Source organism: Heterodontus francisci, chromosome 25 (genome assembly GCF_036365525.1).
Source record: "Heterodontus francisci isolate sHetFra1 chromosome 25, sHetFra1.hap1, whole genome shotgun sequence".
Taxonomy (NCBI): domain Eukaryota; kingdom Metazoa; phylum Chordata; class Chondrichthyes; order Heterodontiformes; family Heterodontidae; genus Heterodontus; species Heterodontus francisci.
In genome coordinates, this window is record NC_090395.1 from 33,836,428 (window position 1) to 33,859,836 (window position 23,409).

The window sequence follows — 23,409 nt, forward strand, 5'->3', positions numbered from 1 at the left end:
GAACCAGTAAATTCACAAGCTGACCCAGGCAAGGTGAGGAATTTTAACAGATCTGTACTGGATTTAACTCGACTGGAATGCCTGAAATCACAGAAGGGGAGCCTTCAGCATACTGTGTCCTATGCATCAACCAAATTAACCAGTCTCTACAGCTATCTTATGTTACCTGTCATAAGATAGCATTGTGGAGGGTTATTTTCCAAGTTTAAATAAAAACACAACATTTTTGCAGACGCATGGCTTTATTTCCCAGAACAAACATACAACTGTCACTTGCATCTCTCTTCTCCAACACAACACAGAGCAACAAGTAGTCAGCTATAAAGCATCACAGTCGATCCAAGTTTTATTTCACATGTACAAAAGCAAAATACTGAAATAAAAACAGAAAATGCTGGAATTACTCAGCAGGTCAGGCAACATCTATGGAGGGGAAACAGAGTTAACATTAACACTGTTTCTCTCGCCACAGATGCTGCTGACCTGCTGAGTAATTCCAGCATTTTCTGTTTATTTTATCTCAGATGTATTAGATTGAGGAAACATACTTGTTTGGGAGTGTATATTATCACATGCATTCTTTAAGTTTGTGTCTTTTTAAAAAAGTTTCAAAGTTGCTAGTTACCCAAAGGTTGAAAGTAACCTTGAGAGAGTAAGAATGACACATTGATCAGGACACTTCCACTCATATGACAGCAGCAAATGTAAAATATAAAAGCAATACAACAATACAAATAATGCATTGTAATACGGCATACCATGATACTAATTGTACATGTGCAAAATAAAGGCAGATATTTTCAGTAAAACAAATAAACCTTTCCTGCAACCAATGGGAAATTAGATCACTACTAAGCAATTATTCAGCACACAAGGAGGGTCACCCATGATTGTCACTTTGGGCAATATTGTATTCAATGCCACCAAAACAATATTTAGATTTCAGTATCTACCTACATAAGCAAAAAACTGAATAAAGGATGAGAGCAAAGTCACCCCTCTCTAATTTTCATTCAACACTGGGGAAAAATTAATTACTAAAGTCTTACACACAAATAAATTAAGCCAAAATGCAGCAGCTTCATTTTCTATTAAATGATCATTTCTGTCCGAATCTCCTAGCCCTGCCCACAAAGATCACAGTAGAAATCTGATGTAAAAATCAATCTGCACCTTAATTTTAAGTGAGAAAGGGCAGGTTTGCTCCCTATCCCCAGTGTGCACTACAAGTAAAGCTTGCTGCATTACATGCATAATTTCAGCAAAATAATAAGAACTTTGACCAGCAAATCCAGATTTAAATTGCACTGAACATTTGGAAACACACAAAAATTGGAAAAGAAAACAGGCAAAAATAGCTTATTTGGTCCTTTTTCATCATGCCTTTAAATGATGTTTTGTGCAGCACTGGTAGAAGCTTGAAGCAAGTTTCCAGTACATTTTCATTGCCAGGGAAGATGTCTTAAAGGGGAAACCTTACTCATCAAAAAACAAATTTAAAAAATTACTGGTAAATCAAAGGTTTACTATTCATTCAGAGCCCTGCAGAAAAGAAGGGGGAGGAGTAATGATGTAATTAAAAAGACAATCCAAGAATAACTGATGCTATAACCTTTGTCAATCTACAAGAAAATCTACTATGGTCTACTGAACCTGATGAAATCATTTTTTTTTTTTTTTTAAAGTCCCCTGAAAAATTAATATAATAAAGCACCAAATGAAATTTCATAATCCTTTGCTCTTTGGTGAAACCTAGCTTTTTAAATCTGGACTACACTGCATAAAAGCTGTTTGTTTGCATGTCAGTCAAATATAGTTACAATTCATTGTGATTTACAAGTCTTTGGTAGAAGAACATGGCACTGTATTTGAAGTTAGTCTTTGTTATGCTGAAGACAAAAAAGTTCAAGTCTAGTTTAGTCATTAAAACAACGAAGAAACATACAGTCTAATCCATTTTAAAAAAGCTAACAATTGTAATGTTTAATACTGGAGGTAGTGTCTCAATCCCATTTTCTTCAGCTAGATTTAAAATGCTAGATGCTGCCACCACAAAAATTTACACTCCAGCATATGAATTTTGATGACAATGTTTGGAAAACTGTCATTCTCTACATCACATACAAATAGGAAATCCTTCAAAATATTGAGTAGCATCTGGGACAGCCAATCTGGACATGAACAATTGTGCAATATTGCTTATAAAATGAGCTGAGTTTCCAGTGCTCTGTCAAAAATCTCAGATGGGATTAGTTTCCTCCACCAATTTTCAGTCTGCTCCTGAAGACACTGATTAATTTCTAGGGATGTCCCCACATATAGTAGTCACCCTCCAGTAACCAACCCAATGGCCGTTAGCCTGCTGACACCTGCAATCAGGACTATTTGCTGTTCGAGGGGGGAAACTGGAAGGCAGCTTTACAGTCTGCATCACAAGCAAGTTTGATCCATTCACACATGTAGGTGTCTCCGATTAACTCTCAACCCAAAAGGCACAGACCCCGATTGTAATGCCTCTGTTACTGCTCTGCCAGAGATCGGTTAATTCATCACAAGCTGGGAATTGGACTAAACTCTGAGCCACTGAGGGGGCCAGCCAGACGGAATGTTTAACCATTTCACCCAGTTGTAATGCCACTTCCATCTTGCTTCAGTCTCTCATGTCTAATGTATGCTATGTTTAAAGCAACGCATTAGTGAAGCAATATGGAATGCAATCTAGGATCAAAATTCAGTAAAACGGAAATACTGTGAACCACACCAATTATTAGGAAGTCAGACAAGTACCAAACGCAATATTTTCCTGATCATTTAAGACTATGGCCATACTGCAAGAATGTGCTCCTCCTTTGTTCTACAGGCATTATGCTGTCAGCTTAGAGGACTTCATATTTCATTCAGAAAATCAAAACTGCAGTATTGAGATATGTAGCCAAGGACACACTCCGAGACCCAACAAAAATAATGAGCAGAAACTTTGCCCTGGTGAAGAATTTAACTAGAATTTACTGAAGAGCTCACCAAGTTATGACAATTATGACGTTTGAGGTTTACTTTCATTGCGTCTACCAAAAGATGCCTCACATCGTTGAATAAATGTATTTTACTATTTTTCCTCACGATTATGAGCAATAATTTAGTTATTAAACAAATGTTTTTAGGATATTAAACCTTCATTTTGAAGATACAGGATTTCTCTCAAAACTTAATTCAAAAAAACATTTTAGCATGGCTCAGTGAGTTAAGATACAGATAACAACGTAAAATCTTAAATTCTAAACTCAGTCGACAAATGATTTTCTCAATATTTGCTGGAAACAAGATCTCAGCAAACTGCTCAATAATATTTTCATAGTGTCTAACAGGATAATTTTCAAACCCACATTCCTACGTCAAGTAGATTTCCAAGAGTAGAATTTTCTTTTTTTTTTTAAATTCAACTGCAATAAAAATAGATCTAAACTTTATTTATAACTATTTTTATTCTCCCATCCCCTCCCCTCCAATCCTTTTAGCCTCAGCTCATTTCTATCCTTTGGATTTTCTCCATTCCAACATTTTTCTTTCTCCCCCTCTTATGACGAGAGCTTTGTTCCTTGATGCAGATGAAACTGCTCTTAAGTTTAAAGATCTGGTTCACCTGCAGAGTACTTGCACTAACTAAGCTCATTTCAACCTGCATACTGCTGTGCAGCATACCCCCAAAACTGCAAGCTGGCTTCTCTTTGTGCTAGACCCTTTGTGATAAACCCTGATGAAGTGCCAGAAGACAAAAGACTAATCAAGCGTTAGCAATAAAAATTATTACAATGACAACTGTTCAAAGCCCACAAGTTATACTTCCCTTTGCATCATTACAATATCTGCAATCAGAAAGTCTTAAATGTCCATAAAAACAGACTAAGTTAATGTTTTTTTTTAACTTAGAATTATCCTGAGAGCCCCAAATTTACACACACAGCCTACAGGGACACTTTCAAAACGTATTAGTCTCAGCAGCAAAATTCATCAGTACCTAAATTCTGACTTACTATTTTCAAAATGCGATTTCAAACCAAATTACAAACAATTCACTGATTACAAATATCATGGGAGACATGCAGTTCTGTGATGCCTCAACCATCTATGAACACAATTCACATGATGAATGTACATATAGAAGCTTAGTTTTGCCACAGCTACATATCTGGCCTTTTGAAATTTGAATTTAGTTTCTGCTGTGTATGCTGCAGGGCTGCCTCCTCCAGTGGATACACACTACAATAACAACACAATACTCATTAGGATAGGAGTCATATATAGAAAGTGCATTACAGTGAGGAGTGTATTTTGGAGAGGATACTATGCAAGTCCTCGTAGTGAGAGCCACAAAGACAATCTTCAGGTGTTAAGCAAGGAACAATCTGCACTGCTAAAAACAAAACTCTCTACGTACAAAGATGAATGAGTAATTTGCCTTCTAGTTGCTAAATAGACTATGGCCGGAGTTTTATGCCACCCCGATGAGCAGGATGCTGGCCGGGAGGCAGGGGTGCGTAAAATGGAGCGGGAGGCACAGGGAGACCTTCCCGACCCGCTCCCACATCCACTTTACGCAGGGCGACGAAAAGCGGCCGCCCGCCCCAAGCCAATCAAGGCCCTTAAGGGCCTTCGCCCACCTCCACGTGGATTTTACTTGTGGCAAGCAGGCGCCCTGGAACTGGGAGAAGCCACCTAACAAAACCAGGCGGTTCTCGAACGTCCTGGGGGGGGGGGGGTGGCCCTCATTTTCGGGCACCCTGTGCCTGATGGAGGACCGCCCCCACTACCCCAACACCAAACAACCCCCACTTCCCACCCGATCGACCACCATTGCCTCGCCGGGGCCCGGCCGATTACCCCTGGCGAGGCAACCAAAACTTACCTGTCTTCCCGGCTCCCAGGCACCTTCTCTTCATGCTGGACTGCAGTCCCAGCAGTGGCCACCACTCCCGGTGGTGCTGCTGGGACTAAGAGCTGCCGGTCTGCTGATTGGCCAGCAGCTCTTTTAGGCGGGACTTCCTACCTCAAGTGGGTGGAAGACCCGCCTCACACCAGTTGAAGCTCAGGGACTCACAAAATACGGGTCAGATCCCCAGGCGAGGCAGAAGCGGGTTTGCTTTTCAGTCGGTGGCTGGCTCCCGTCCACCTACTGTAAAATTCCAACCCATGGCAAAAATTTCCATTCATCGCACTCTGCAACTTTTTAAACATACAACATATTCCATTTGCTAGCCATAGCTCCATGACTCAGCATATAAATGCTGTTCCTACAGGAACAAGACTCACAAGAGGAGATGTGAACCAGGAGTCTTCAGTTTTGCCAGCTCAACCTTTAAAGCGAGTTATACGAATACAACATGGAGAATTGTAGCTGGGCTTAAAACTGACCTGCACAAAATGGGCCAGCTGAGAATCAATATCCTTTCAGATCAAAATGATTACTGTTGCATTTGGCAATTTGAAAGACAGCAGCTGGAATTTCGGTAAAGTATCTCCTATTTATTATCAGTAGCAAGTCTTCACAATTATATAGATGTAAACTGTTTTCTAAAAGAATCTTTATTTCTATAGTCCAAGGCTAGAGGCCTGCTCCAGCGAAGATCTGTGTATTAAGATTTGTAAAACTTGTGGACCACGAATACACCAACCAGAACTATAGCCAGAATTCCAAGCATCCACTTGATATAAATATTATCCAACTCCAGAGCTGCTACCTGTTGAAAGAAAAAAAATACATGAAATAGATTTATTTTACATAAATAATGTTGACTTTCTTTAAACAGAGGCAGGAGCCTAGAAGGTAGAAAATGAATTCTACAAAAGGTCCCATAAAAGAGAACTTACACCTCAATCAGGTTCACAAGGTGAATAAATTCTAAACACTATACAAGGCACATGGGATACATTTCAGTTACTCTATGACACTAAACATTTCAACATGCAGCACAAGAAAAGCTAATGCACCGACTGGAAATCTGATAAACAAAAAAGGCCCATTAGCATCTGAAAAAAATACACTGATATCTCATGTGAAGATGCTTCATCAGAACCCGGTCTGATAAAAATACTATATTCACCTATATTCTTTTGTTAGCACAATGCTTTAAACAAGCAGAGGAACCTGCAGTTACATAGCTATGGGGGACTATGATTTTCTAACTTATTTTGGACAAATTAAAATGTGTTTAAATCTCCAAAATATATTTCCTATGTTTAAAATTGTTACGTTCTCAATAGCTAACTTGGCCTATTCAGCAAGCAGCTGATATATACAGATGAGGAAGACCCTAGAATTAACTCCTCTCCTGTGCTGAGTTAGCTGACCCCAACTGGCAAAGGTATGCTAAAATAGGCCTCAGAATTCCTGCGTTAAGGTTAAGTGTGAGGGTGGGAGGGGGGAGAAATGTGGTAGTGGGCACAGAGGGAAAGTGTGTTCTGCTACTCCCAACAGCCCTAGTTGGAAGACTGCATTTGTGGATATCAGGAAAACTGCACTGAGCTAGGCTATGATGAAATAGCCTTCTGACACTCATCGTTAAGGCTCGTGCATGAAGAATGACTATTTGGGACAGGTACTGACTGCAGTACACCCAGCATGTGCAAAACTACACAGCAGGAGAAAATAAACAGATTTTTAAAAAGTTTATAGCTTTCAACAAGTCTTCGCTAACCACAAATTAACATTTGAAAATCAGCAATCTATTTCCTAGCACTCACCCAGCCTCCTTGAGCTGCGATCCACTGCGCAATTCTATTTCTCAATACAAACTCTGCAATAAATTTTGCGATTTGACTCAGGAATCCCTTCATACCCTTCTGGAAGACGTAAATGGCCATTCGATAGCCAAATCCTAACAGAGCTATCACACGGCCCCAGTTTATGCCACTTTCAAAAAGCCTGGAAGGAGAATGTACAATGTCAGCATTGTTTTCAAATACTAAATCACAAAAAAAAAACAAAGTTACATAGATAGAAATTTAAATACAAAAGGTGTCAATTTTACAAGCTTAGATGTGATTTGACAAAAGTGAAGTGGAAACAGCTACTTCAAGATAAATCAGTGTCAGAGCAGTGGGAGGCATTCAAAAAGGAGATAGAGGGGGTTCAGAACAAATATGTTACTACAAAGAAAGGGCGAGACTCACAAATCTAAACCCACGAATGTCAAAAGGCATACAGGGTAGGATAAAGCAAAAAAAAAAGAGATGCTTACATCGGATAGCTAGAGTTCAATCATGCAGAAAGTCCAGGAGTACAAAAAGTATAGGGATGAAATTAAAAAGGAAATTAGGAATGCAAAGAGAGGGCATGAAGATATTGGCAAGTAACATCAAGGAAAATTCAAAGATATTTTATAAATACGTGAAGAGTAAGAGGATAACCAAGGAAAAAAAAAAGAGTAGGGCCAATTACAGACCGAAAGGTAACGTGTCGAGGTGGAAGTGTGGGCATGGTTCCTAATGAATACTTTGCATCTGTCTTCACAAAGAGGAGGATGATGCAGACATTGTAGTTAATGAGGAAATAACCGTGTGAAATATTGGATGGGATAAACATAGGTAGAGGGGAAATTAAGGGGTTTGGCATCTTTGAAAGTACATAATTGACAAGCATGGATGAACTGTATCCCAGGTTACAAAAGAAGAAAGGAAGGAAATAGTAGAAGCTCTGACCACTATTTTCCAATCCTCTCTGGTTACAGGCATGGTGTTGGAGGACTCCTAATGTTTACATAGGAGGAAGGGATAGATAGAGTAACTATAGGCTAGTCAGCCTAACTTTGGTAGTGGCCATTTGTTGGAAAAATTTGAGTGACAGTATAAATCATCATTTAGAAAAAGCATGGATTAACCAAGAATGGTCAGCATGTATTTGTTAAAACAAAATAGTTTCTAACTAACGATTACATTTTTGACATGGTCCCACATGGTGGACTGGTCAGAAAAGTAAGAGCTCATGGATCCAAATTGGCTTAGAAGCAGGAAGCAAAGGGTAATGGTCGACAGGAGTTTTTGTGACTGGAAGGCTGTTTCCAATGGGGTTCCACAGAGCTCAGTACCGGGTCTTTTGCTTTTTGCGATATACATCAACAATTTAGACTTAAATGTAGGGGGCATGATTAAGAAGTTTGCAGATGATTCAAAAATTGGCCATGTGGTTGATAGTGAGGAAGAAAGCAGTAGACTGCAGGAATAGATCAATGGTCAGGTGGGCAGGAAAGTGGCAAATGGAATCCAATCCACAGAAGTGTGAGGTCATGCGTTTGGGGAGGTAAACAAGGCAAGGGAATACACAATAAATGGTAGGATTCTGAAAAGTGTAGAGGAGTGCATGTCCACAGATTCCTGAAGGTAGCAGTACAGGTAGATATAGGTGGTTAAGACAACATATGGGGTACTTTTAGCTGAGGCATTAAATATAACAGTAGGGAGGTTATGCTAGAACTGCATAAAACACTAGTTAGGCCACAGCTAGAGTAGTGCGTACAGTTCTGGTCAACACATTACAGGAAGGATGTGATTGAACTAGGCAGGATACAGAAGAAATTTAGGAGGATGTTACCAGAACTGGACATTTTGTAACTATGAGGAAAGATAGCACTGAAAGGGGTTGTTTTTTTCGGAATAAAGGAAGCTGAGGGGAGATTTAATTGATGTAAAATTGAGCGGCCAGGAAGAACCTGCTTCCCTTGACCAGTGGGGATAGATTCAAAGCGATTGGCAGAAGGATTAGGAGGGAGTCAAGGAGAAATGTTTACACCTAGAGACCTATGAGGGTCTGGAACTTTCTGCCTTAAAAAGGGAGATAAAGGCAGAAACACTCACTGCATTAAAAAAAAAACTGGAATGGCACCTGAAATGCCGTAACCCACAGGGCTACAGATCAAGAGCCGGAGTGGGCTTGGCTGAATTGTTCTTTTTTGGCTCGCACAGACATGATGGGCCAAATGGCCGCCTGCTAGTCTGTAAATTTTCTATGTTTTGCACCAAATTTTACAAAATCTCCTAGTTCCGAGCCATTTAATTCCATTCAATAGCTAAAACTTCAAAATCTACTGTGCTTGAATAAGCTTTTTTTAAAAAAATTTGAGTTTAACAATATCACAGCAAAATTATAGCAGCTGCAGCAGGTAACAACCGAAATAGAGCTTTATTTTCGGATGAAGTACTGTTGATTTAAACCAATTTTCCCTCATCATCTCACTGAAATTCACTTCCGGAATTTGGCAACTCTTCTCTAACCCATTTGTCTTACCCCTAATGGAGTGCCCTCAAAAGCTGTTGCACATCAACCACTGGAAGTTGAACATGCTACTTTATAATTGCAGTTGTTATTGGCATTTTAGCCAAAACAATGGTAATCATCTACTGCAATCAGGCTGACATCAAAACACTTAATAGGCCAAACAAAAACTATCTAATTTAACAGCTGGGGGAGGGAAGCGGGATGCAATGTGCATTCCTAAACCACTTGCCATTCCAACATTTTAGCTAACAGATTTGTTTGGACTATTCCCAGCTTTGTGTTTTAAAGAAAAGTTTAAAAAGTTACACATTGACAACTTAACAGCCATGAACTGCGGTCAGAGGTTTCGTTGTTGCAAGTAATTTTAACGGTAATAAATAAGTTGGAAAAGGAGTACAAAGCAAAATGAGAATGCGTTTACCTGCCCTTTCACTGTTTATAAAGCAGTAACTGTCAAGCTATAGTTAACAGCCTACAGTCCAGCATCCAAAGGAAGGCAGAAATAAAGGATAGGAATAACAATTAGACAAGATATGAAAAGTGAGCATCAGTATTGACAATTTTTGAAGAAAATTGAAAGTTTATGCTTGCTTATACCTCATTTTTAGAAACACGAGTTGGCCATTTAACCCCTCAAGCCTATTCCACCACCAGCGAGATCATGGCAGATCGGTTACCTAATCCATATACCTATCTTTGCCCCATATCCCTCAATACTATGGTTAATGAAAATCTATCAATTTCAGTTTTAAAATTAAATAGATTGATTAACATCAATTGCCATTTGCAGAAGAGTTCCAAACTTCTACCACCCATTGCGTGAGGAAACCTAATTTCACTCCTGAAAGATCTGGTTTTAACTTTTAGACTAAGAACCCCCACTCCTAGACTCCCCAACTAGCAAAAATACTTCCTACCAATCTTCCCTCGCCATTCCCCTTAGTATCTTGAAAACTTTACTCAAATCACCTCTGACTTTTCTAAATTCCAAGGAATACAAACCTAGTTTGTTTAATCTCTCCTTGTAGCTTAACCCAGAGTCCAGGTATCATTCTAGTAAATCTCGGCTGTATTCCCTCCAAGGCCAATATAATCCTCCCTACAGTGTGGTGCCCAGAACTGCTAGCAGTACTCCAGATGTGATCTCACCAGGGCTTTGTATAGCTGAAGCAGGACTTCTTCCCCTTTGTGTTCTATTCCTCCAGAAATAAAGGCCACATTCCATTAGCCTTTTTGATTATTTTCTGTACCTGTTCATGACAGGTTTGTGATCAGTTTACTTGAAGCCCCAGGTTTCTCTTTCTAACTTTTCACCATTTAGAAAGTATTCTGTTCTATCCTTTTTATGTCCAAAGTAGATGACATCACATTTGCCAACATTGAAATCCATTTGCCACATTTTTGCCCATTCACTTAATCTATCAATATCTCTTTGTAATATTACACTTATGATACCTCCTATCTGTGTGTCTTTGGCAACTTTGGGTATGTGGCTTTCTATCCCATCGTCTAAGTCTTTAATGAATACAGTGAATAGTTGAGGCACCAAAGATCTTTGTGGGACACCACTAGTCACATCCAGCCAATTAGCACAGCTACCCATTATTCCTTCTGTCTCCTTACATTCAGCCAATTTTCTAACCAGGTCAATAATTTGCCACCAATTCCATTAGCTTCAACTTTAGCTAACAGGCTCTTTATCAAATGCCTCTGGAAGTCCATATAAACATCCATAGACATTCCCCTATTCACTACTTCAGTCACCTCTTTTTAAAAAATATTCAATCAGATTCATCAAGAGTTACCTACCCTTTACAAATCCATGTTGGCTCTCTGATCAGCTGAAAATCTTCAAGGTATTCAATCACCCCATCTTTAATTACAGACTTCAGCGAGTTCCCAACAAATGTTAGGCTAACTGGTTTATAATTCTCTGGTTTTCCTCTATCACCTTTCTTAAATATCAGTGAGTTTCATGATTAAAAGTACAGCTTTATTTTGCTGCACCGACAGCCCACCATCACCTCAACCAATTAACCACTCTTCACAAGAGTCTGAACAGTGCGGGTCAGCATACAATTCAACCACAATGGTAAAATTACAGCCAAACCCAATCCTGTCCTCACCCACATACATCAATATGTTTTTGCCAGTACAAATTCAGAGATCAAGAATGGAGTACTGGCCATTTTTTTCTCCTTTGCTTTGCCCAGGAAATCAATCGCAATCGCCCATTTCTGCCTCAGCTAAAATCTGTTAATTCAGCATAGAACAGGGACCAAACCTGAGATCGTCCCAATCTGTATAGTCTAACACCATACAAGCAGTGTATCAATCCAGTGAGCCAACGAGGCGACCACTTGTTCTGCAATTCAAAATCTCTTCAATTGGAAAGGATTTAAGTGTTCAATTTCAGATGATTAAGTGTTCAATCGGAAAATTTCACAACCCATGGAATGCATTATTTTATGGTGGCACAGTTGAACATTGTAACAAGCCATTAATAAGTTAGCACAAAGCATTACGTAATAGAATACAGTTAAGTATGGGTTTGTTTTTGCAAAATCCATGAATTCAAGTCCAATATACATCCTTTCCTTTTGGGCCTCCTTATCTCGAGAGACAATGGATACGCGCCTGGAGGTGGTCAGTGGTTTGTGAAGCAGCGCCTGGAGTGGCTATAAAGGCCAATTCTGGAGTGACAGGCTCTTCCACAGGTGCTGCAGAGAAATTTGTTTGTTGGGGCTGTTGCACAGTAGGCTCTCCCCATGCGCCTCTGTCTTTTTTCCTGCCAACTACTAAGTCTCTTCGACTCGCCACAATTTAGCCCTGTCTTTATGGCTGCCCGCCAGCTCTGGCGAATGCTGGCAACTGACTCCCACGACTTGTGATCAATGTCACACGATTTCATGTCGCGTTTGCAGACGTCTTTATAACGGAGACATGGACGGCCGGTGGGTCTGATACCAGTGGCAAGCTCGCTGTACAATGTGTCTTTGGGGATCCTGCCATCTTCCATGCGGCTCACATGGCCAAGCCATCTCAAGCGCCGCTGACTCAGTAGTGTGTATAAGCTGGGGGTGTTGGCCGCTTCAAGGACTTCTGTGTTGGAGATATAGTCCTGCCACCTGATGCCAAGTATTCTCCGAAGGCAGCGAAGATGGAATGAATTGAGACGTCGCTCTTGGCTGGCATACGTTGTCCAGGCCTCGCTGCCGTAGAGCAAGGTACTGAGGACACAGGCCTGATACACTCGGACTTTTGTGTTCCGTGTCAGTGCGCCATTTTCCCACACTCTCTTGGCCAGTCTGGACATAGCAGTGGAAGCCTTACCCATGCGCTTGTTGATTTCTGCATCTAGAGACAGGTTACTGGTGATAGTTGAGCCTAGGTAGGTGAACTCTTGAACCACTTCCAGAGCGTGTTCGCCAATATTGATGGATGGAGCATTTCTGACATCCTGCCCCATGATGTTCGTTTTCTTGAGGCTGATGGTTAGGCCAAATTCATTGCAGGCAGACGCAAACCTGTCGATGAGACTCTGCAGGCATTCTTCAGTGTGAGATGTTAAAGCAGCATCGTCAGCAAAGAGGAGTTCTCTGATGAGGACTTTCCGTACTTTGGACTTCGCTCTTAGACGGGCAAGGTTGAACAACCTGCCCCCTGATCTTGTGTGGAGGAAAATTCCTTCTTCAGAGGATTTGAACGCATGTGAAAGCAGCAGGGAGAAGAAAATCCCAAAAAGTGTGGGTGCGAGAACACAGCCCTGTTTCACACCACTCAGGATAGGAAAGGGCTCTGATGAGGAGCCACCATGTTGAATTGTGCCTTTCATATTGTCATGGAATGAGGTGATGATACTTAGTAGCTTTGGTGGACATCCGATCTTTTCTAGTAGTCTGAAGAGACCACGTCTGCTGACGAGGTCAAAGGCTTTGGTGAGATCAATGAAAGCAATGTAGAGGGGCATCTGTTGTTCACGGCATTTCTCCTGTATCTGATGAAGGGAGAACAGCATGTCAATAGTCGATCTCTCTGCACGAAAGCCACACTGTGCCTCAGGGTAGACGCGCTCGGCCAGCTTCTGGAGCCTGTTCAGAGCGACTCGAGCAAAGACTTTCCCCACTATGCTGAGCAGGGAGATTCCACGGTAGTTGTTGCAGTCACCGCGGTCACCTTTGTTTTTATAGAGGGTGATGATGTTGGCATCGCGCATGTCCTGGGGTACTGCTCCCTCGTCCCAGCACAGGCATAGCAGTTCATGTAGTGCTGAGAGTATAGCAGGCTTGGCACTCTTGATTATTTCAGGGGTAATGCTGTCCTTCCCAGGGGCTTTTCCGCTGGCTAGGGAATCAATGGCATCACTGAGTTCCGATTTGGTTGGCTGTATGTCCAGCTCATCCATGACTGGTAGAGGCTGGGCTGCATTGAGGGCAGTCTCAGTGACAGCATTCTCCCTGGAGTACAGTTCTAGGTAGTGCTCAACCCAGCGGTCCATCTGTTTGCGTTGGTCAGTGATTATGTCCCCCGATTTAGATTTGAGGGGGGTGATCTTCTTGATGGTTGGCCCAAGAGCTCTCTTCATGCCATCATACATTCCTCTGATGTTTCCGGTGTCTGAGGCCAGCTGAATATGACTGCATAGGTGTTGCCAGTAGTCGTTTGCGCAACGCCTAGCCGTTCTTTGTGCAGTACTTCTGGCTGCTTTAAGTGCTGCGGATGTTAAATCGCTGGGGGCTTTCTTGTAGTTCAAAAGTGCAATGCGCTTAGCGGCTATGACAGGTTCCAGCTCTTCATTATGAGATTGAAACCAGTCTGCATTTCTCTTCGCACTTTTGCCGTAGGTGGTCAAAGCTGACTCATAGATGGCGTCTCTGATGTGGGCCCACTTGGTCTCAGCATCCCCTGTGGGAGTGTTTTGAAGGGCTGTTACAAGTGAATTTAGAAATTTTTGTAACAGCTGTGGGTGAGAAATTCTGCTCGTGTTGATGCGCGGGTGGCCCTTCTGCTTGGAATGATGCAACTTCTTTGGTCTGAGTCTAACCTTGCTGCACACCAGGGAGTGGTCGGTGTCGCAGTCCGCACTGTGGAAGCTGCGTGTGATTTGAACACTGTTTAAGGCGGCTCGCCTTGTGACAATGAGGTCTAGCTGGTGCCAACGACGTGATCTTGGGTGCCTCCATGAAACCTGGTGACAGGGTTTAGTGTGAAAGAACGAGTTGGTGATGCAGAGGTTATGATAGGTACACAACTCAAGCAGTCTCTGCCCGTTCTCATTCATCCTTCCAACGCCATAGCGCCCAAGGCAGGAGGGCCATGAGTCATGGTCGGCCCCAACCCTGGCATTAAAGTCCCCCAGCAGGAATAGGTGTTCGGTGTTGGGGATGCTGCTAATGATGTTATGGAGTTGTTCATAGAACTGGTCTTTAGCTTCAGGTGCGGAACAGAGTGTTGGAGCATAGATGCTGAGTAGGTGTACTGGACCAGAGGTGGTGAGCAGTCGGATGGACAGTATGCGTTCCGAGCCATTTGAGGGAGGCTCTATCATGCTGAGCAAGGAGTTTCTGATGGCGAAGCCCACTCCATGCTGTCTTGGTTCTTCAGGATCCCTGCCCTGCCAGAAGAAGGTGTAGTCTTGCTCTGCTAGAGAGCCACTCGCGGGGAGGCGAGTCTCCTGAAGTGCTGCAATGTCCACATTGAGTCTACTGAGCTCGTTGTTAATGATGGCGGTCTTCCGAGAATCGTTGATTTGTGTAAGGTCTTCCGACAGGCCAGGACACATAGTTCTGACGTTCCAGCTTGCAAAGCGAAGGGCTGGTACCTTCTTTCCTTTTTTCATGTTGTTTGGTGCGGTGTATCAGTCCACCTTTCGGGCAATGACCCTGAGCTCCAAGCACCCATTGAAGCAGGCAGACTGTGGCGGGACAGAACCTTATTGACCGGGGGCTGCCCGGTTTGAGGCGGGCGGTAGCTGTCCAGTGAGGTGCAATGACCTCTCCCACCGACAAAGGCAACCCGTGGCGCCCAGTTTCTACGCCAATTTATCTGGACTTATAACCCGTAACTGCTGCCTTCCGTGTTGTTTCAGTCGCTGTGAGGCAACTATGGAGTGACCTCTCCATGGCGCATGCCTGGGCAAATTTATGGAGGTTGAGAGTTGCCCAGTCGTCAAAACCCCCCTCTCGGCCTTTCTGGTGGGGTCCAAAGGAGTGCAGGACACGACGTTTGGCACCAGTATGGCTGCAGGAACTGCCGGAAACATGCCAAAGGTGACACATGACCGCCTACGGGGTTCCGCTCCGGATTTTCTGTTAGGGTTTACTCCCTTAGCCTTGGTCTCTCCCGAGACGCCCACAAGGCAGTGGGGTTGTTGGGGCCCCTACACAGGTGTAGGATGGTGCCGGTGGGAGGAGGGGATGCAAGGGGGAGGGGTAGAGGGAGGGGGTGGGGGGGGTGCAGGGGAAGGGGGTGCGGGGTGAAGATGGTGCGAGGGGGGGGCGGGCTGGGACGGGGTTGTGAGGGGGTGAGCTGAGAGGGTGGAGCAGGGAAGGGGACGGGGGGTGGGGGGGGGGGGGTGGAAGGGGGGGGAGGGGGGGTGGAATCTGGTGCAGGTAAATAAGCCATTTCCTCAGTGCCCACCATCGACGTCCGGAAAGCTCATCCACGTCCTTCGGGAGGTGAAGCATCATTTGGCAGACTTAGAGGTGATTACATTTGCTAAGGGTTTTTTTTTTGCAGTGGTTTAAATAAAGGTATGCAGCATTGCCGACAGTGCGCTGCAGATGCTCTCCGAGCCATCTCCCGCGGGCGCTTTGAAGTTGCGGCCGGGGGGGCCGTTCGTGGATGTTTTGGGTGTTCGGGGCACCTTTTCACAGGACTTCTCTCGGGTCCCGCAGCTCCTTCTTCACCTCAATGGACTTACCGCATGCCGTGGCTGCAGACACTCTGGACTGTGAAGACAGCAGGATCGGAGATTAAAGTATCGGCAGCTGTGCTCGTCAGTTTCATCCGGATCAATTTCATTGAGAAAACAAAGAGCAGGTGTGGCTGGGGGAGGGCAGTGGGCCCAGGTAACATACACTAAACTAACTGTTAACTTTTAGATAGGGCTAAAATGAACTGATTTAAAGAGCCAGGGGAATTTAAACAGTTTAAGAGGGCAGATTGGGGGAGAAAACGTTAGGGATGGGAGCAGATGGCCATGGATAGAGTTGAACAGCAAGGGAGCTTCCTAGGGAGCTTCCAGCCCAGGAGCCATCTTGAAAGCCTAGAGAGGTGCTATGTATATACAACAATAGGCCAATTAAAAAAAGTTTGTTCCAGATCTCCTTTTCCTTTGTTCCCAGCTGCAGCTCAGTTATAACTGCAAGAAATGCTCAAATATAAATAAGATATACTTGATTATTTTGGCCAATTCACAGACTTTATCTTTGGTAGTTATTTTCCTTTTTCATTTCCTGTTTGAAGTTATTGACTCTGCTGCTAGGTTATGGTCACACAAGTGCTGGCCACCCTTAAATACCACAGCTCATTCACCATTATTGATATGCGAGCAGTAAATTTGCAACATCTCATCACCATTCACTGAGATTAGATAACCCAAGAAAGGACCAAAGGAGCACGAGTCAGACAGTTGTTTTTTTTAAAAACTACTTAATCCATGGGGAGAGCCCCTGAAACTTTTACAACTGTTCTGACAAATTGAGAATAAAGTAACCTCATTAGATTGATAGATTAACCTGGTAAGGAATGAAGATGTCTGAATTTCAGATATGTTAAAACTTTCACTTTGATATACAAATGTATAACTGTACAACTTGAAATCATAAGCAGCAAGGATTTTACAATTTCAAAATTACCAACCTTTAGCTAATACTAGCTGTTGTCCATAACAGAAATCACAATGTATGCTACTTCAAATATTGTTTGAAACTTAAACAAGCAATTCAAATCATTTGGTAATAAATCTAATTAGAATGTTTAACTGCAGTGGACATCATTCACTGGTAATTCTTGATTAGAGTCCAGTTACTTTAGACTATACAGAATCTGTTTAAATAACACCCCGCCAAAAAAAAATTATATAATGAGATAAAGAAACATGTGCCTATGGTACTTTATGCAAAAATTCAAGGTACAAGTAAAGAGGGTATGTTACAAAGACCAAGAGAAGAAGAATGATATCCCATAGACATATAGAAAGGGGGAACACAATATATTTTAGATAATGAGGAAACACAAGCCGCAGCAGTACTAAGTTCTGGAGCTAGGCTGAGTGTGCAAAATGCAAGGTAATTAGTAATGTGGAATTAAATAAAATACATTAACACATCAATTCGGTAAAAAAGTTAAAACACTAGATTTTAAGACTTGTATATTTTGAATGATGGAGCTTAAAATTCAGTTCGGCCCAGAGAATCACTTCTGGAACATGTTATTACTTGGGTCCAAATGGTCCTTACCATATAAACAGTTATCCAAAGGAAGGCACTGACTAAAAGAACGTTAGTGTTAAAGGTAGTGTTCCGTTACACATGTGCCAAGATAGCACAAGCACGTTGTTATAAACGCACGCACGTGCAAGCACACGTACGCACACACGCGACCCCAGAAAAGGAACACGCTGGGGATCCTCTGACACGATTAGAAGGGAGTTGGAATGTTGTGTTGAAGAGGGATTAAGAGTTATATAAACTGGTTGATTTTTTTTCCTGGGGGAGGTAGGGAAAAACACAAACATCGTGTTCCTTAAAATAGTGCATCACTGAACAGTGGCAGATGAGAGCATGTGACAGAATAATCATATGTGGACACTGAATGGAATGAGTTTGCTGGACCAAATCCTTGCTCCAAACTTTATGTTATGATGTTTACAGTCTACACTCACTAATGCTTCATTCCTATGATCAAAAAAAAATTGTGGAAAAACTTTAATCCAAGTCTTCCAAGTTCAAATAAAGATGAACATGTACATAATAACATTGTATATAATAGCTGGAAGAGCATTAAAGCATTAGTGAACATACATAAACCATTCTGAAACTTGCTAAATACTGACTTAGGACATAATTATTTAAAAATCTTGATAATACTATTTTATTTTTCCACAAGTAGGTAGTTACAACTTGTCATCATATGCACAAGTTTTATTTGACAAAACAGTTACATCTTGTGCTTCAAGATGCACCGCCACCTAACTTTTAATTGTCCAGCCGAAATCCACCAGCAGGCTCAACGTTATTCCAGATTTATCAGATTAAATGGATTAAGTTTTCTTAAAAGCAAATGCAACTTCCACATTAAAAATTCTTCCATGCTCTCCCTTTGCTTTCCACCCGGCCCAGGAACCGTTGGAAATGGTCACAATTCACACCATCAGCTCTGCCCTTACCCATCAGCTATTTTCCGGAAGTAGTCATAGGCATTTTCTGCATTGAGTGGCAGGGTTGACAGCAGATTGTTGAACTCGAGATCATATCTTCGATTGATGTCATCTCCAATAACAGCAAGTTGCCGGCCCACCAGAGTTGGAGTACTTGAGGGGAAGGGAAGAAAAGAAAAGAAAAAAAGGAAGGTCACACTACTTAGAAAGTCACAACAACTTGGGATGTTCAGATGAGGTGGCTGATGTGGCGAAAATGCTAAAGTAGATTTCATGGGGAAAATAGCTTGTTTGGTGCTGCAACATTCCATGATTCTACTCACATTTTCATTAAGCTATTCTGTACAACTGCTCAGTGCAAAATCCCCTAAAAAGAGCAAATATAATGAAGTGTGCAAAAGACTTCATGAGTGAAAACAAAAACACAAGATATCGATCCATGATGTCTTTTCTTTCTTTTTCGCCATAACCTTAACATAGACAGTGATGTTATTCACAAATCAGCAAGTCTCTTCTTAAGCAGTATTTAACAATGAGTTTCTCAAATGTCCTGGTCATATACACCAAAATAATTTGCCCTTTACATCTTTGCTATGTAAAATGACTACTATGTTTGCCTATTTTACAGCAATTACGGTGCTCAAAAAGGACCACTTGTTTATTCAAAAACTGCACAGCTGGGAAAAATAAAATGCAAGTCTTTCTTCCCCTCCACAATGTGTAAATCTAGGGTCAGAAAAATGAAGTGTAAAAAAAATTGGATAAGGTAGAATTGCAATTCTAATCTGTAGGGTATTTTATTGTTAATGTGGACACTGGATCAAATCTCAGTATCTTTGACCTGGGGGAAAATAGGGATAAACACACACAAATCATCCTAGATTCCCACTTTTGATCACCATTTAGCACAGGAAACCAACTCAATCATGAACCTGAAGATACAATGTCAAAGAATCAAGGTAAAGTTGAAATATGATTGCATCACCAAAGATCTGTAACTCACCTAAAAATGCTGATACTACAAAACTGCAGTTAGTATTTCAAAAGCAAAATACTTCCAAGTGCATATCCAAGTACTTTTTAAAATGTTGAGGGTTTCTGCCTCTACCACCCTTTCAGGCAGAGAGTTCCAGATCCCCATCACCCTGTGGGTAAAAACAATTTCCCCTTGAACCCCCCTCTAAACCTTCTACCCTAAATTAATGCCTGGTTATCGACCCCTCAACCAAAGGTAAAAAGGCCTTCCTATCCAATCCATCTAGACCTCTCAGAATTTTACACACTTCAATTAGATCTCCCATCAATCTCCTCTGTTCCAAAGAAAAAAACACATACACTTGGAGATATAGGGAGAGGTGGCGGAGGGTGCAGAGAGACGGGGGAGGGGAGATGGAGTGCACGCTCACTCTACCAATACCCTACCTTTCAGGAGGCTGACGCATCTCAGTTATCTCTGGATCCTCTGGGACGTTCTCTCCTTCATCCCTCTCCGATTGATACCTGAAGAAGACGTAACTCCTGAAGACATCTTCAGTTTCTTGTACAACACCTTCCTCTAAGAACAAACAGTACACCGTTGTTGCACAAGATAGATGTCAATGATATTTATGAATTCACTGTTTTCAATTACAAGAGCAGAATCTCTCATATATACAAACACAAGATAGATATATGTACATATACACACACACCTTAAAGGGCGGGTGGAGGAAAGGGGGGGGGGGGGGAGGAAAGGGGGTTGAAGAGGGATAAACATATATATTATAGGACAAAGACAAAAGGTGCTTCAACAGAGTGTTCAAAGCAAATTGTGTTCTTTCTGTCCTGCCAGGATATACCCATAATGTGCCGCAAATAGCGAAGATGGAAATTATTGAGCTTCTTTTCCTGGTAGCTGTAAGTCATTTCATCAGGTCACTGACCTGAAATGTTTACTCTGCTTCTCTCTCCACAGATGCTGCCAGACCTGCTGAGTATTTCCAGCATTTCTTGTTTTTATTTCAGATTTCCAGCGTCTACAGTACTTGCTTTTTTTTAAAAAAAGCATGACCCTTGCAAAGACCTTTCCCCTGATGCTGAGTGAGATGCCCATGTAATTGTTGCAGTCTCCTATGTCACATTGCTTTTGTACAGTGTGATGATTTTGGAGTCATGCATCTCCTGTGGAACAGAGTCTGCTTTCCAGCAGAGAAGGACATAAAGGTGTGGCAATATTTGGGACTTTGTGCTCGAGCAGTTCGGCTGGGATTCAGTCCTTGCCGAGAGCTCTTCTGTTCGCTAGGTGGTTTATAGCCTCCTGAGCTCCAATGATGAGGGTTCTTCATCTAACTCATCCATGACAGGTGTGGGAGAATGCCAAGTGCAGACTGGGAGATGTCTGACTCACAGATGTACAACTCTCAGTAGGATTCAGCCCAGGGGGACATCCATTTACTTCTGTTGGTGAGTACATCATCTGCTGACTTCGGGGGAGCAACTTTGGTGATAGCAGGGCACATAACAATAACCAATACTTGTAATGCACCAAAATATCAACTTATTGAAAAATGTTACTGCAATAAAAATAAAAACCAGTCTTTTCCTGCTGCAAATTGGGGTCATTTTGCTTCATGTTTACCACAAGAAATAATTAGCTTTCATTCTCTGCTGAAACAAGTAGGGAACTAGATATGTCTGATAAGGGAGCAGGAAGTGTGTTCTGGCTATTCTTGAGGTTTGTATGCAATTTACTTAACTATATTCTTAAAAAAATATAAGCTTTGCAATAAATGTAATAATTAAATGGGTATTGCATTGTAAAGCAAATGACCAATTTGCAAGCTGCAAATGTCAAGTATAGACTGAAAAGCACAGTACTGAAGAAAGCTCAATTCTAATCAACTTGTCAAAACATGCTTCAATCATTACCCAGAATATCGGATACTTACATACTAATGCTTTTGTTATGAACTTGATGACATAAAAGTATTGAGAAATCCAATGTTTTTATTTCTGAATAATCCTGAACACACTGAATTGCTGTACCTTGCTAGCAATAGTATCATCCTGCTTTCGGTTCCTCATCATCTTGTCTACGTGGCAGGCTGTAAATTATAGGAAACACATTTCCCTGAATACTTCGCTACGGTGTTAAGTTTCTTTTTCCTTCAACCACTTTCCAAAAATAAGGCCTCATTTTTGAAAAACTAATCATGAGGTTCAGCATCTTATTAAAATAAGCCTTTGATATGCATTTCAAATTCTGTTCAATGTGTCACTTACACGTTCTGCAGTTAGCTTCACGTGTGGTATAACATTTTGCTTCCACCACATGTCTTCCCAATCACCATAACATCGAGCTGCAAAAAACAGTCGAATTGCTTCCTTTGACTGATTAAAATTTCAAGTACAATCTTGATGATTTTGTGAAGCTGATTTCTTTTTCACATGGAATTCCTTCTACAAATTTATATTTATGTAGCCCTTTCATAACCTCAGGATGTCCCAAAGTGCTCTGCAGCCAATGAAGTACTTCTGAAGTGCAATCACCGTTGTAATACAAGAACAGCAGCAGCCAATTTGCACACAGTAGTACCCCTCAAAAAGCAAAGAGAATGGCCAGATAATCCATTTTAATGATGTTGGTTAAGGCACCGCTTGACAGCACAGCACTCCCTCAGCATTGCATTGTAGACGATAGACCATAATGGCCTGAGAAATACAAAAATAAATGTACACTAGGTTAAAGTTCCAATATACTGTATCATGGAAAGGTAAAAGGTAAATTGGGGTTCATGAACATCCGATAAGCTAAGCCATGTTGAAAGTCAATATTGCCTACAGATGCATCAAGGCAGCAAGACAACAGCACAGATTCTGAATAGTAAAGGGCTAATTCAAGACAATGTTACGAAGCATCTATTTACACAGGTTATAGGAAGGATGTGGAAGCTTTGGAAAGGGTGCAGAGGAGATTTACTAGGATGTTGCCTGGTATGGAGGGAAGGTCTTACGAGGAAAGGCCGAGGGACTTGGGGTTGTTTTCGTTAGAGAGAAGGAGGAGGAGAGGTGACTTAATAGAGACATATAAGATAATCAGAGGGTTAGATAGGGTGGATAGTGAGAGTCTTTTTCCTCGGATGGTGATGGCAAACACGAGGGGACATAGCTTTAAGTTGAGGGGTGATAGATATAGGACAGATGTCAGAGGTAGTTTCTTTACTCAGAGAGTAGTAGGGGCGTGGAACGCCCTGCCTGCAACAGTAGTAGACTCGCCAACTTTAAGGGCATTTAAGTGGTCATTGGATAGACATATGGATGAAAATGGAATAGTGTAGGTCAGATGGTTTCACAGGTCGGCGCAACATCGAGGGCAGAAGGGCCTGTACTGCGCTGTAATGTTCTATGTTATTAGCTGGCCAGAACACTGGGCTCATTTAAAAACAAACAGAAGATGGCAATGTTGGTACCTTGAAAAGAGAAAATATGAGAATAGAGGACCATCTTAATCCAAAATTAACTAGTGATCACACAGAATGTTTATACTATTAAATTGCATGAAGGGCATAGTGACGGTGAATGAGAAACCCCCTAAAATATTTATAATAAGCAGTGTATAGTGCTTTTCACAACCTCAAAATGTCTCAAAGCACTTTATGGCCAAAATACTTTTGAAGTGTTGTAATGCAAGAATCATGCAGCCAGTTTGCACATAGCAAGATCCTACAAACAATAAAATAAAACATTTGGACTCTTATCTAAACAATGACTGTACATTTTT

At 41.8% G+C, this 23,409-nt stretch overlaps 1 protein-coding gene across 1 annotated transcript in view; it reads right to left on the reverse strand.

Moving 5' to 3' along the window:
• Positions 1-241: 241 nt before the first annotated feature.
• The window catches only part of LOC137384017 (bcl-2 homologous antagonist/killer-like), a 50,589-nt gene continuing 27,421 nt past the window's right edge, over positions 242-23,409 (reverse strand). The window contains exons 3-6 of the mRNA XM_068057584.1: positions 20,073-20,205; positions 18,660-18,803; positions 6,739-6,919; positions 242-5,735 (exon numbers count right to left, since the gene is read on the reverse strand). Of these exons, the coding sequence (XP_067913685.1) occupies positions 5,631-5,735; positions 6,739-6,919; positions 18,660-18,803; positions 20,073-20,205 (563 nt within the window). The 3' untranslated portion in view covers positions 242-5,630. The remainder of the gene's footprint in view (positions 5,736-6,738; positions 6,920-18,659; positions 18,804-20,072; positions 20,206-23,409) is intronic.